General features: G+C 41.1%; 1 protein-coding gene across 5 annotated transcripts in view; it reads right to left on the bottom strand.

Annotated features, from left to right (window-relative positions):
- LOC306881479 (cadherin-2-like) overlaps positions 1-7,831 on the bottom strand; it is a 76,854-nt gene extending 69,023 nt beyond the window's left edge. For all 5 annotated transcript variants that reach the window (XM_079435600.1, XM_079435601.1, XM_079435603.1 and 2 more), the window contains exons 1-2: positions 7,633-7,831; positions 6,492-6,588 (exon numbers count right to left, since the gene is read on the bottom strand). In XM_079435600.1, the coding sequence (XP_079291726.1) occupies positions 6,492-6,588; positions 7,633-7,689 (154 nt within the window). In that variant the 5' untranslated portion in view covers positions 7,690-7,831. The remainder of the gene's footprint in view (positions 1-6,491; positions 6,589-7,632) is intronic.
- Between the last annotated feature and the right edge of the window lie 6,956 nt (positions 7,832-14,787).

Below are 14,787 nucleotides of genomic sequence, written 5' to 3'. Positions count from 1 at the left end.
ATGTACCCTTAAGATGCTAATATAAACCATTCAGGGGTGAATAAGACACAAAGTTGTCCCTTAAACGGATCTGTTGTGCCACTAACGGTGAAGCTGTTGCACTTCCTGACCTTCAGGTCTGTGGATGTGACTCAGGTTCCTCATACAGTGTGTGTCTGTGGGGGGTATCAGCTGTTTTTTTTTTTTGGGGGGGGGGGGGGGGGGGTATTTTATTGAAAATATATAACAAATGTATATATTTTATTATTTATTTATAATGATTAAGAACACTTCTAGCACTTTAATTTGGTAGGATATTGGTAAGATCAGTTTTCTTATATTTGTTTGACAGATAGGACAACTGGTTGATGCAGGGAAGAGCAGAGGCAGGATCCAAGTGCAAGCACTGTAGTTTATTAATAAAACATAGGGTAATCCAAACACAGAGAGCACAAAGTAAACACAACCAAACCAAAGACAACGACTGACAAAGGCTGACTAAGGCTGCGTTTACACTTGGCATTAACATGCGACCTGTATCCAGATGCGGTCCACATACACATTGAAAAGACAAGTGTAAACGTGCTTCTGATAGGAATGATATCCATTCAGCGTGTCCTGGTCCAGAGGTAGTCGAGGACGCATTGTGATTGGATCTCAGTGTAATGTAAATGCAATCAAGCCATTGTGCCTGCATTGTGCAAAACTCTGCCCCTCTCTCGTGAACTGACAACACAGCGGTGGTCTCTTATATCAACCACCAAAGAGGTCAGCGGTCGCACCCCCTGAACAGGTTGGCGCACAAGATCCTTGTGTGGTCCCAGGGCAAACTTCTCTCATTAAGAGCAGTTTACATCCCTGGCCATCTCAATGTGGGAGCAGACATCCTGTCGAGACAGGGGCCGTGGCCCGGGGAATGGATGCTTCACACCGAGGTGGTGAAGCAGATCTGGAGAGTGTTTGGCCAGGCTCAGGTGGACCTCTTCGCCACTCAGGAGACAGTGCAATGTCCCCTCTAGTACATCCAGCTCCACTGGGGCTGGATGCCATGGTACAGAGGTAGCTGAGGCTTCGTATGTACGCCTTCCCCCCCGATTGCTCTGTTTCCCGGGGTTCTGGAGAGAGTGCGTCGGGACAGGGTCCGGCTGCTGCTAGTAGCCTCCGTTCTGGCCGGGCCGAGTATGGTTCTCGGACCTGATTTCCCTCCTCGACGGCTCTCCATGGGAGATTCCCGTCAGGAGGGATCTCCTCTCACAGGCAGGAGGCACCCTTGTGCACCCCCGCCCGTAGTTATGGAGGCTGTGGGTGTGGCCCCTGAGGGGGCACGGCTCATAGCTTCCGGTCTCTCAACCGAGGTTGTTGAGACCATCCTCCAATCCAGAGCTCCCTCAACGAGGAAACTGTATGCCCTGAAGTGGAGACTCTTCACTTCATGGTGCAAAGATCGCCAGCTCGACCCAGTTAACTGCCCGGTTGGTACAGTGCTGGAGTTCCTGCAGGCTCGACTCTCCGCAGGGTTAACCCACTCCACCTTGAAGGTCTTTGTGGCGACGATTTCGGCATACCACGCCTCTCTTGGTGGACAGTCAGTGGGTAGACACCCCCTAGTTACATGTTTCCTCCGTGGTGCACTGAGGCTAAGGCCCCCAGTACGGTCCTGGATTCCTCCTTGGGACCTGGCTGTGGTGTTGGATGCTCTCTGTAGGCCTCCCTTCGAGCCTATTGAGGAGATCTTGGATCGCCATCTCACCCTGAAGACTGTGTTTCTTCTGGCGATTTCTTCTCTGAATAGAGTTGGGGATCTGCAGGCCCTGTCAGTGGCCCCTACTCACTTGGACTTTGCGCCTGGCATGGCCAAAGCCTTTTTGTACCCTCGTGCAGGGTACGTCCCCAAAGTTCCTTCCATCACGCCACAGCCTGCAGGCCTTCAGTCCTCCTCGCTTTTGGGAGCCTGACCAGCAAAGGCTTAACTGTATGTGTCCAGTGCGAGCACTGGACGCATACGTCCACAGAGCTGCCCTGTGGAGAAGGGCGGACCAACTGCTGATTTGCTATGGTCCCCCTAAGAGAGGTCTTCCTGCTTCAAAGCAGGCCCTCAGTCGGGGGATTGTCGATGCCATTCACATTGCCTACGAGTCATCTGACCTCCCCTCGCCGATGGGAGTCAAGGCTCATTCCACTAGGAGTGTGGTGGCCTCCAAGGCCTTCCTCGCAGGTGTCCCAATACAGGACATCTGCAACGCTGCGGGATGGTCTACGCCCCTGACCTTTGTCAGGTTCTATGGCCTGGACATGCGGGCCACTCCAGGCTCTTCTGTCCTCTTGCCCTAGATGTGCTCCGCATAGATACACACTGGGCAGGGATTGGTAAGTCTGGCAGCGTGGATATCTCGTTCCCCAAAGCGTCTCCAGACGCAGCTCGAGTTCCTGAAGAGGAAAGTCTTAGGTTATGTATGTAACCCCAGTTCCTCGAGGGAACGAGACACTGCGTCTCGAGGCCACACTTCCGGCATCCCTGCCAGCACTTGCTTCATTCTAGAAGCTGATACCGGTTTCACCGCACGTGCTTTTATACCAGCTGGTCATTACGTCACCTCGCCCGTGACGTCTCTCCCATCCTTTGGACAGATTTCACTTGTATTTAGAGCAGGTTAGGCTGAAGGCGTTCCCCAAAGCGTCTCCAGCCGCAGCATCTCGTTCCCTCGAGGAACTGGGGTTACATACGTAACCTAAGATGACTCCTACACTTATGTCTTTCATTTGTGAAATGTCCCTCGACTGAACATGGTTTTCAAAAGAAAACCCAACACTTCAGGTTGACTTTGCACAGGGGCCATTCTCTAATTTATTTAAATATTGCGCGGGAAAGACCGATCCGATTGGTTATCCAGATACAGAAGTCAGTTGATGTTGCCAAGTGTAAACGCTCCGTGTCCTGATTGATCAGATCACAGTGATCACATGTTAATGCCACGTGTCAACACAGCCTAATGCTACATTCACGCCATATCATAATTACTGTAATTTTGAGATGACAACACGTGACGTTCTACTCTGATCTGTTCACGTCCTCGGACTTATGCTTTTCTATGGCAGCACTATCAACGCCTAAACAGAGCCTGCGGTGGTCATGTGGTGCAGCGGTCACGAGGTACAAGTCGTAGCTCTCAGAAAACTCCCAGTTCACAAGTTGTAATTACGAGTTCTACGAGGACGTGAATGCTTTTTACAAGTTGGAATCTTGTAATTACGGGAATTCCAATATGGCGTGAACGCACCTTTAAACACTGGGGTATTTAACTACAGGGATGCTAACAAGCTAACAAGACACACCTGAAGAAACAAGCAAGGGGACCAATGAATCAACAAGACTACAGATTGACTACAAATGGCACACGAGGCAGGAAATGAGACAAAAGTCCAAACATAAGACAGGTAACATGTGACAGGTAGGGTTTTGTCTTTTTCTCTTCTTCAATTGTGTTTGTGAGGGGCTTGTTTTCAAAGCACAATAACTGGGGTTTCTGCATGTATTCAGACTGCCCAAGTGAAAAAACAGTGCACTTCCATAATGTACTTAAAGTGCTCGATTTTTGTGCAATAATTTTGTCCTTAATATACTAAAAATTATTCTTTAGTACTTCTTAAAATAATCTTAAGAACACCAAAGTGTACTCAACTGTGCTATTTTAGGACACAATGAATATAAACTAAAATGCACTTTTAACACTTTCTATGCATCTAAAAAATGTATTTAGTTACCACTTGTAGTACACTTGAATTTTTCATACACTAGTGGGTTCAAGTGTACTACAAGTGGTGACTAAATAAAAAAAATTAAATATGGAGAAAGTATGTTAAAATCACATTTAAGTTCATATTCAAGTTTAACTTGAGAAGTACTAAAGAATAATTTTTAGTATATTGAGTGGAAAATTCTTGGCTATACAGTATATCACCACAGCTGTATGCCAGCTCATTTCTGATGAGTTTAGCATGTTCCACCACAGAACGCAGCAACTTCACCAAATCTCAAATCACTGATACGGTGCGTTTTTGTCAGACATGTAAGATATGTTTGTATAATAGCCTGAATGAATGTCCGCGTCTGCACTGATACCAAGGGCTCTTCTTCAGACATGGTCTAGGCAAACACACTGAATAATCACTCTGTGATATGTTTTGACATTGGCTAGTTGGCATACTGCCTCCCTCACAAAGAGAACAAGAGACCAATTAATGAGGTGACCACCATGCTGGGAGAAGTAAGGATTACTGAGGAGATTTGAGGAAGAGAAAAGGAGGAGAACAGCTGCAAATGAGATAACTGGTCACAATGATCTCTGTATAAAAGTGTAAACTGTGAGTGTCCTGCCAGCAAACACACTCTCAGTTGGTCGGGTCTTTAACAGGAATAGTAGTGGAATAATAGTCCGACCATCCTGAGAAATACCGTAACTCCAGCATCTCTGTTTGATTCAGCGTCACATTTCACTCTCGTGTCCACCCACACCCACTTACTGAGAGCGCTGCGTTATCAGCTCCGTGTCAGATTAATAACCACCTCTCTGCGATAAACTAATGAGCCATTAGATAAGCTGTTATTTCTGAGACTGACCAGCACATTCTCCAGTGATAGCACACACGGCTGCCACATATTTATAGAGTCACGTCTCACTGAGCACATGAACATGGAGTGAGACTCAAAAAACCACAGCAGGAATTCATCAGACCCACTTTATTAACGTCCCTCGAGCAACAATTAAACAAACAAACACAAACAGACAGGACCACACATGCTCAACAATCCTGCAGTGAAAACCAGCTTCACCTGCGGTGACTATCACTGCATCAAATTATAGAGCACAGACGCAGATCATTCCCATAAACACAATCTACTGAGCGTGGCAAACGAGCATAGCCGATGATAATCAGGTGTGTGACACAGACGCAAATAATGAGCTAAAACATGCTTTACTGGGCTTTAAATAATGACACAAATACTAATAAACTGACTAGAGTAGACCTTAGTAAATCACACTGTGATTGATTTAACTCCTCTTCTCTCATAAATGCTGGCTCTGAAAGAGAAACTCCTACAGATGCATATGCAATAATATCAGCCACAAAAATAACCATCGCTAATGTTTCACTGCCTTTAGTGTGTTTAGTCAATCCTGACAGCAGATGTTTAATGCCAAAAGAGGGTTTGTAAGCTGTTAGTAACTCTGGCACTAATCTTTATGATTGATCACTGCTGTCATTTACAAATACTCACACCAGTTATGTCACAATTTCACAGGTAATGAGTTCAAAATAGTACGAGTAGCATGCAAATATGGAGCATACAGCCAGAATTTTTACCAAAAATCTGAACAGAAGAAATGCTGTGTGTATGAAAATAATGTCTATTCAGAGAATACAGGTTTACAGATGAGACACGACAGACTCATAACGTCCAACACAATCACTCAACGGATCCACAAATCCACTCGAATCCACTCGAATGAACACATGCAGCAGATCCACACATGCACTCTGCACTGAAAAATAACTCAAATATTATCTAGAAAATACTATTACTAATGAAAAATAATTATTGATCATTGTTAAAAACTATATAGATGCCTTCACAATAAATATGAATCCAAAGAGTTTTTTTTTAAATTTTCCTTAAAATTTCCATGCACCTCCTAGAATCAGCCCACTGGACCTGAAGCCCAGTTTGAACATCCTTCATTTACAGGAGACAGAAATAAACATAGCGTCACTATCTATTACTATATAGACTATTATAGAGGCATTTATATTTGAACAGATCCAGTGAACCACAGCTATTTCCACGACTGTATGCAGAAGATACCACAGCATGGTTAATAAGAGTGTCTACACACTTCCAATCTTGTGTTCACAGCAGACACTCATATATGTTTGCATTGCAAATATAAATCCACAAGAAACATCTATAGAGCAAAATCAAACTCAGTGACTGTAAAATCAGTGATGAACATAATAAATTAGAAGTAAATTACTGTAATCAGGTTGATCAAATGCTTTTATAAAGCAATAGCATTAGCCAAACTACAGTGTTGTTTAGCCACTTAATCACATGAAACAAAACCCCACACACACACACACATACTCACTCACTCACATGGTGCAAACACATTTGTATACGGTAGATATCTCGTCCTATAGACAGTCACCCAGAAGCAGATCACAGTTTCTGAACTGAGAGCGTCTGACACCCTACAGTATGATGTGAGATACTACAAACTACAAAAACCGTTTGCTTGAGAAAACAGATCCCAAAAAAAAAAAAAAAACTAATACATTTGAATTTATTATTTATATTTGTATTTCTGTTTTTCTATTATTTTAGGAGCTGCTTTTCCATGTATAATTTGGCAGTTTTAGAATTCATCATTTTAATTTTTTCTCTACATTGTGTTCACTTTGGCACTGAGTAAGCATGCAGACAGTGTTGTGTGTGAGCGGGTCCGGATCTGTACCGGTAATCAGGGGCCGGCCCGGCAGAACTCTCTCAGGCATCACTGCGGTGTAAAGGTCCTCGGAGAAGCCCGGCCTGCAGACGCTCGCTGAGCCCGACTGCAAGACCAGAACACAAGCATCAGCACACACAGAACCACAATCACTTCCACACACACACACACACACACACATATGTTGGTTTTTGTGGTTTATGGGGACTCTCCATAGGCGTAAAGGTTTTTATACTGAACAAACTGTGTGTGCTATTGCCCTACACCAACCCTACACCTAAACTTAGCCCTCACAGGAGACTTTGTGCATCTTTAGATTTTCAAAAAAACACCATTTAGTATGTTTTTTAAGCCTTTTGAATTACGGGGACATAGGCAGTGTCCTCATAAACCACCTTCATATTGTAATACCTCTGTCATACCCATGTCATTTTACAAATTTGTGTCCTCATAAACCACATAAACATGCACACACACACACACACACACATACACACACACACACGCCTTAGTCTCTGCTGTTCACCTACTCCGTTATAAACACAAAGACATTAAACAATATTAGACTACCGCTCCTGCTTCTGGATAAAGTAGTAAATAAATGAATATAGGATCTCCTTCAGACCAGCAAACTTGTTTTTATTGAATAACTGACTGTCTGAATGACTGACTGATGACAGGTTTTCTTTTCATCACTTTGTTATAACAGCATTCTCATGTAACCTGTGACAATCATTTCTGTCACGTTAACTCCAAAAAAAACACTCAAGTAATAACGATTCAAAGTGCTTGAAAAATGTGATAAACTTGAAAACGTGATTGTAACTGATTTTACGTTCAAATTTTCAGACAGCAATGAAAGTAAAGGTACAGTTTACCAAATCTAAAATGACCCCAGATCTACTCTAAGCCTGATAAATGTGACGCGAATAAGCTCTGGAGGCCCAAACCAGCGGATGTTTCGCATTAAAGTGAAAGAACTGATTTCAGGGTAAAGTGCGGATCAGATGTAAGTTCCGCACTCTTCTGATAATAATATTTCCACGAGGAGATAATAACCGAACTTCCCTCAGCGGTGTCTGTCGGTCCTCACGGAACAGCACCGTCACTAACGCTACACGCGTGTATCTCTGCGTCTGTGAAGCGTTACCTGCGGAGCCTCCAGCAGCAGAGCCAGCAGCAGAGCCCGGCTCAGGAGCAGCAGCATCGTGTCCGTGTCAGCGCTTATACCGGGGTCTCTGTGGAACACTGCAGCAGTGCTGTGTGTGAGGACTGAAGCTCAAACTCGCTCAGAATCACTCAGTCTCTCTCTAACTCTCCCTACCGGCCACACCGAGCACATCTTCATCAGCAGCAGCATCATCAGCATCATCATCATCATCCCGGCACAGAGAGCTCAGGCTTACACTTCAAGCGCTGTCCAGGGAAAAATTATAAATGGGTCATTCTTCATTTGTGGTGGCCGTCTGCTTTACAACAGTTGAAATAAACTTTAAATTCCAATAAATCATAAAATGTTGTGTTTGTGTTTTACTAAACACAATTTGTGCACTGTTAATAGTTTCCTTTTTTTTTTTTTTTTGCTTAAAATACATTTAATTGAGTTTTAGAGATTGCATTTGTAACAAAATATGCATGTTCCCACCAGACCTTAGAGAGGTATCATGGAATGTAATTGCAACAATATAAAATTTTTAACACAAATAAAGTGGCTATATTGTGAATATAGATTTCATTTAACATATACAATTTTATTAAATTATAAAAAAAAAAAAAAAAAAAAATTAAAGTTGTGTCCCCCAAATTCATGTCTGTGGTGTTACAACAATGGATGTTGCCTCTTTAAGAAAAGGGGGGTAATTATATTTGGACTACTTCCTGTGTGTAAAGGTCACTGCAGGTGCTGGCTGATCTGAGGGGTGCATGGGGAGTACATTCAAAATCTTGATAAATACATACTTATTAATATTTCCAAATTGTCCCCTGATCTTGAAATCATCATGATGGCAGCCAATATTTGAGAAAAGTCTGGATTTAGGCTGATTGTTCTGTGGTGTTACTGTCTTTCCTGGTAACACCTCAGAGCCTATAGTAACTTGCAATATAAAGTCTGTGGTGGTATCTGAAATTTATTTCCTTCAGAGCCATTTAATCTAATAATCTAAAGTTTTTAGACTATAAAGTGTTTTAATCGTTTAGAATAAAGACTATAATGGTACCACAGACCATTTTGCTGTCTTTTTTTGTATGTATATCCCATTTTGTTTTACAAATAAACTATTCTCCTTTGGCGGAAATAGGGGCCAAGATGAACAATTGAACATTTATTTTAAAAACTGAAATTTAAATGATCATTGAAACTGATCCTTAAAGTAATTAATTAATTTATGAATTATTACCTAAAGTTGCATATCCCTGCTCATTTTAGAACAAACCAAAAATTTACTTCAAATATTAGACATAAGTGGCTGTCACCAGTGTTTGATTGAAATTATTTAAAAATCAAAATGTTTTTAAGCTTCTATTTTAATAGATATAGCATATTAAACTAATTTTAAATGCATAGCAATAACTTTTATTAGAAAAAAACAAACAAGCATTTTTACAAATTCTGCCTCTCATTTGCCACCCCAATTGAAGAATGACCCAAAAATAAAAAACAAACAAACACCGTTTCACAAAAGCAGGCCAGGCCAGACCAGACCAGATCAGACCTCCAGCACCGGCCAGCCCAGCAGGAAGTGGACTAGAACAGGAAGTTAAAATCAAAGAAAGTAATGAAATAAACAGCATGAAAGTTCATGGGTTTTCTCCATGACAGATCTGCTCTAATGACCATCAGGGGTTTTTAATGAACAAGACGTCCAGCTATGAGTGGTCTATATCCATACTGAATATAGTGGTCTATATTCAAATTCAAGGTTCCATGAAACAATAAAAACTAAGACATTATTTTATGTTCACTATGGAACAAATAGATCATAAAGCAGCCTTCACAGGTCATGAAGCACTCGTAGACCTCGTAGGACAAACCCTGCCCTGCCGTTTCAACTAAACTGAAGATGAGATCTCCAGATAAACTTACTGCTATCAGTCACTTCAGAGTCTTTGCTGAAAAATTGCTCATTTACAGCAAGTCAAACAAAAACCAGGGAGAGTTTTCTGAATCTGTCTGAATCCTAGATGTTGGATGGGTTGGCATCAGTCTGTCCTGGATGTCTGGACTTCTTTTACTGCCCTTGTCAGACACTCGAAGCCTCCAGTGATGACCAGAGGAACTGCATACAGAGACTGACAGTGACCGGAGGAAAGTCCAGGATTACTCTGAGACCTTGGCTTGATGTGTGATAACAGTCCATCGGCTCTGAAGAACTCTTCTCAGAAAAGAGCAGTCAGGGTTTAGCATCATTTATCATCAAACTCATCCAGGGGAGAAATGTTCAGATCAAACCCTAAGATTTGTTCCATTATACAGAGATGCCCTCCCTTTGAAACAGAGACTCACAGGATCTGTTTTCATTTGTGTCCTGAGCAGGTCAACAGAAAATCAGAATTTGAAACCCCTTACGATCTGAATGAAGACCTTTCCTGAATGTGAAAGTCTTCTGAACGGCATCATGACTAACAAGAGCTCTGCGCTTCCTGATCCAAACATTTCGAGTTTGATGATGAACAACCACCAGTTTCACTGTTCATCCCAGAGAAATATGTAAGTCCTGGTCAAGACATCAAGTGCACTGCACATCTTCAGGACTACACAACCGCTAATAACCCCGGGACCAGCCGAGGACAGAAGACATATGAGGAGACAGGCATAAACCCATAACAAGACACTTTCTGTGACTCTGTGGAGCTCACCAACTTCAAAACTGAAAACTGAAGCTTCAATGATGAATGTGTCAGAGGACTACAGTTGAATCATGTGCCTTTACTGAGACATAAAGATTGTTCTGACTAAGTGCTTTATATATATCAGGGCGGTGTTGTCTGAAAACCTTAGGTTCTTGTATGGATCTTGTTTCAAGATTAGGAGCAGAGATGCAGAACAGACAGTCATATGATAAAATGTTCCAGGTGGGAGCATCATGATACTGTTTTTTCATGGGATAACAATTCAGAAATACTATTTTTACATGTCCCTATACTCAGATGGCTTTTCCAGGTGGCTATCTGAAGTCCAAAGGCCGTCTCATCACTGGATCATATACATGATATATGAGGAACTTCATGAATCTAAGATCAAAGGATATTCTCAAAAGAAGCTGGTTCCAGAGCTACAAGGTTGCCTGAATAGTCAAACTGCAGTTTTTTGCAAGCTTACAAAAGAAAGAAAAAAAATGCTTTTTCCTCAACTATATGGCAGCTTCGACCTGTATCTTTATGATTTGCAACATCATTCATCACAAGAACACACACCAGAAGCTTCTAATGTGGTCATCACAGTATTGTGAATATGATCCTGTCTGAATCTGGACAAGTGGTCACACTTTATATTAGGTGGCCTTAACTACTGTGTACTTACATAAAAAAATAAGTAAAATGTACTTATTGTGTTCATAATGTATTGCAAAACACTATTGCGGTTATTGAGGTGGATGCGGGTGAGGTTAGGGACAGGTTTGGTGGTATGGGTAGGTTAAGGTGTAAGGGATGGGTCAACAGTGTAATTATAAATGTAATTACAGTTGTAACTACATATAGGTATGTTTAAAAATAGAGTATTAGAGTAAAGTAGAGTATTTACAGTACATGTTTTGAATGACATCTTCACAATATCCTTCAGGTCACTTACAGAGTTGATCTTAATGTTGTCCTGAGGTTTCTGCCATCAGACCGCTGATCGATTGTTGAGTTTACCTGTGAATATATGCTGTTCTGTTCTCTGTTATGATGCTTGCATAAGTTTTCTGAAATGAAGATTCTCATTAAAGCACAGTGACTGCAGCACACTATCAGCTGTGTGTGTGTGTGTGTGTGTGTGTGAGTGAATAAACAGTGTTTTCTTATCATGAATCACACATATCACATAGCGCATATTATACCTGTATACCGAATTTGTCCTTTTTATACAGTATCACTGTAAGGTGTGGACTGAGTTTAGCTTTTTAAAATTATTTCTTAATCTTTAAATTTTCATTATAATGGTTTTCTATGGGAGTAAAATGCTTAACATGTTGTTTAGCATGTTTGCATATATATTCTGGTCTCAGCTGCTTGCAACATATTATATTTTATTAACAAGCTGTATACCGAATTTAGTTTATTAATTTATTTGGTCTTTATCACTGTCTTCCTCCATTCATTAATTGCACCATATTAAATGTTTTTATATTGCAATTAGAGAAAATGAAATTCAGCGTGTTGCATTCATGTTCTGGGTTCATCTGCTTACCTGTACATACATAGTAGGCCTATATATTTTTATAAACCATACCAAATTTGCCTTTTCATATCACAGTTTTGTTTTATTGCGATAATAACAAACAAATATTACAGTATGTATAAAACACACAGAAAATACAGTACGTACATAACATACTAAAATCCTTTCAATAATAAACGAGTTATGGTTTAATAGTTCTTTTTCATATCAATGTCTTCATTCAATAAGCGACTTACGTTAAACTTTTCTTTATAATGTTTTTTTATGGGAGGAAAATACATAATGTGAAAACTTTGAGCGTTGCTTTCATATTCTGGGCACATCTGCTTACTTGTATATCTAGTTTGCAACATTAATAAGGTGTATACTGAGTTTTGTCTTTTAATATTACGTTCTTAATTTATTAAGCCACATTAATTATTTTTATAGATCTTTTCTTTGTGAGGAAAATACTTAACATGAAACTGTTTATTGCTTTCATGTTCTGGGCTCCTCTGCCTGCAAAGTCCTTTTAGAAAGGCAAATAATATCCACGTAGCTTTAAGGTGAATATAATATTAGTCATAACATTAGTATTGTTAATTTTTTTTTATTGTTGTTGGTCATTTAAATTTATGTTTTTTTACATGACAAGTATCGGAATCGGTATCGGTATTGGCGATACTGGCCCTGTATTTACTCGGTATCAGATCGATACCAAAATTTGCAGTATCGCACACCCCTAGTGAATGGACTCAAAAGTCCAAGTGGATCATATATGGAGCTTACAATTGACAGTAGGTCTCTTCCGGTGTGGGATCTGCACTTAACCGTAATATTGAACTTAAACATTCTCCACGCACCACAATAATCCAAGTGCTCTTTCAGTGGGAAGACTTTCCCTGTCAAGATCCAATTCCTTTACATTCTGAGCTCTGTCTTCCTTTGGAATATGTGCAAGCACAGTGCGACTGTTACTCACCCATTTTGTGAGATGGAAACCTCCTGTTTGACAGAGAGATGTAAGGTCTTTTACCATCTCTACTGCTTCATGCTCTGTTGGAAGTGATTTTAAACAATCATCCACATAGAAGTTGTTCTCAATAGTGCTTGTTACCCTAGATCGAAAACAGTCAATGTTATCTTTGGCTGTTTGTCTTAGAGCAAAGTTAGCACAACTGGGGGATGATACTGCCCCAAAAAGATGTACTAGCATCCGATGTTCCACAGCAGGCATACTGGCATCACCATCTGGCCACCAGAGGAATCGCAAAAAGTCAAGATCTGCCTTTGACACTCTGACCTGATGAAACATTGCTTTAATGTCTGTCATAACTGCTGCAGGTTCTTGGCGAAATCTGGTGAGGACATCAAAAAGTGTGCTGGTCAAATCAGGACCCTGAAGAAGTTCTGAGTTGAGGGATTTACCTTGAAAGTTAACACCACAGTCAAAGACAACTCTTATGGTCTGTTTTTGTGGATGGTATACACCATGATGTGGGATGTACCATAATTTACCGTCTGTTCTTTTCAACTCTTGTTGTGGTACTACTTCAGCATAGCCCTTATTTATGACTTCAGTAAGAAATTCAGTATAGTCTGTTTTGAATAGTTCATTCCTCTTGAATTTTCTTTTCAGACTTTGAAGTCGCTGTTCTGCCACTTGGTAATTGTTAGGTAACACTGTGTCATCCCTCCTAAACGGTAAATCAAGAGTGTAATGTCCATCTTTCAACTTGATTGACCGTTCTGCAATCTTGATGAACCTTTTGTCTTCTACAGACATTTCAGCCTTGTCTTCTCTTGACCTCTCATTGAAATCATGGTTGTATTGTTGTTTCAACATTTCTTGTAGGTTTGAGACAGAAATTCTGTTAACAAAAACAACATCACAGCTATACCTGTTTGTTGTGGCTTTGCCTTTTAAAGGACCATTAACAACCCACCCTAGCAGGGTCTTAACTGCATATGGCCCATCCCCTTGGCTATTAAAGACTTCCCAAGGTTCAATGGCTTTGGGAATATTGCCTCCAATCAGCAGCTCCACCTTGGATGGAATCCTAAGAATCTGTACCTTATTCAGGTAAGGCCATTTAGACAGTTCTTCCTTTGTGGGAATGTTAGAGGTGTCGACGGGCATGCTCTGTTGTGTGTAGATTTCTGGCAATGGAATAAAGTCATTTTCTTCCAGTGAAGAAACTTCCAACCCACTGACAATATAAGAGGGCACAGACTTATCCTGGCTCATCGTTTGAAGCAGAATGTTAGTCTTTCTTCCAGTAATGTTGAGCTTCCTCATAAGCTCCTCTGTACAGAAGCTTGCCGAACTTCCAGGATCAAGAAAGGCATGTGTGTGCAGAATCTTACTTCCTTTTGAGCTTTTAATCTGGACTGGTACAATCAACAGCAGGCACTCTGTGTAGCTCTGTGGTTTCCTGACTCCTGTATGCTTACCATCATGAAGAGATACCCGTGTGCTACTCGCAGGCGTTTTCTTAAGTTGTTTGGATGATTCTGGTGGTTTGATGTGTAGTACACTCGGATGCTGCTTGTTGCATATGGTGCAGGAAAGATGCTTTGTGCAGTCTTTACTCCCATGTCCTTCTTTGGTCAAACACCCAAAGCAGATTCCATTCTGTCTTATGAAATTTATCTTTTCCCTGTGTGGCTGCTTTCCAAATTGCAAGCATGACATCAGTTCATGTGCATTGTTACAGTAGAGGCATGATGATGAGGGTGAACCCGTAGTTTGTGTCTGTGGTTGTTTCACTTGCACATTGGTGGCAAAACTGCCTTTGGATTTGGGTTTCAGTAACACTTTGAGCCCTCCTTTACTTGGGCCAGAGTCTTGGATATCACCAAATATTGGGTCTGAGACAATGTTAGCTTGTTTTTCAATAAAGCTGACAAGATCTACCATCTTTACCTTGTGACTCCTTTGTT

Source organism: Barbus barbus (genome assembly GCF_936440315.1).
Source record: "Barbus barbus genome assembly, chromosome: 15".
Lineage (NCBI taxonomy): Eukaryota > Metazoa > Chordata > Actinopteri > Cypriniformes > Cyprinidae > Barbus > Barbus barbus.
The sequence above is the reverse complement of the archived record's forward strand: the minus strand, read 5'-3'. Positions and strand labels throughout refer to the sequence as shown.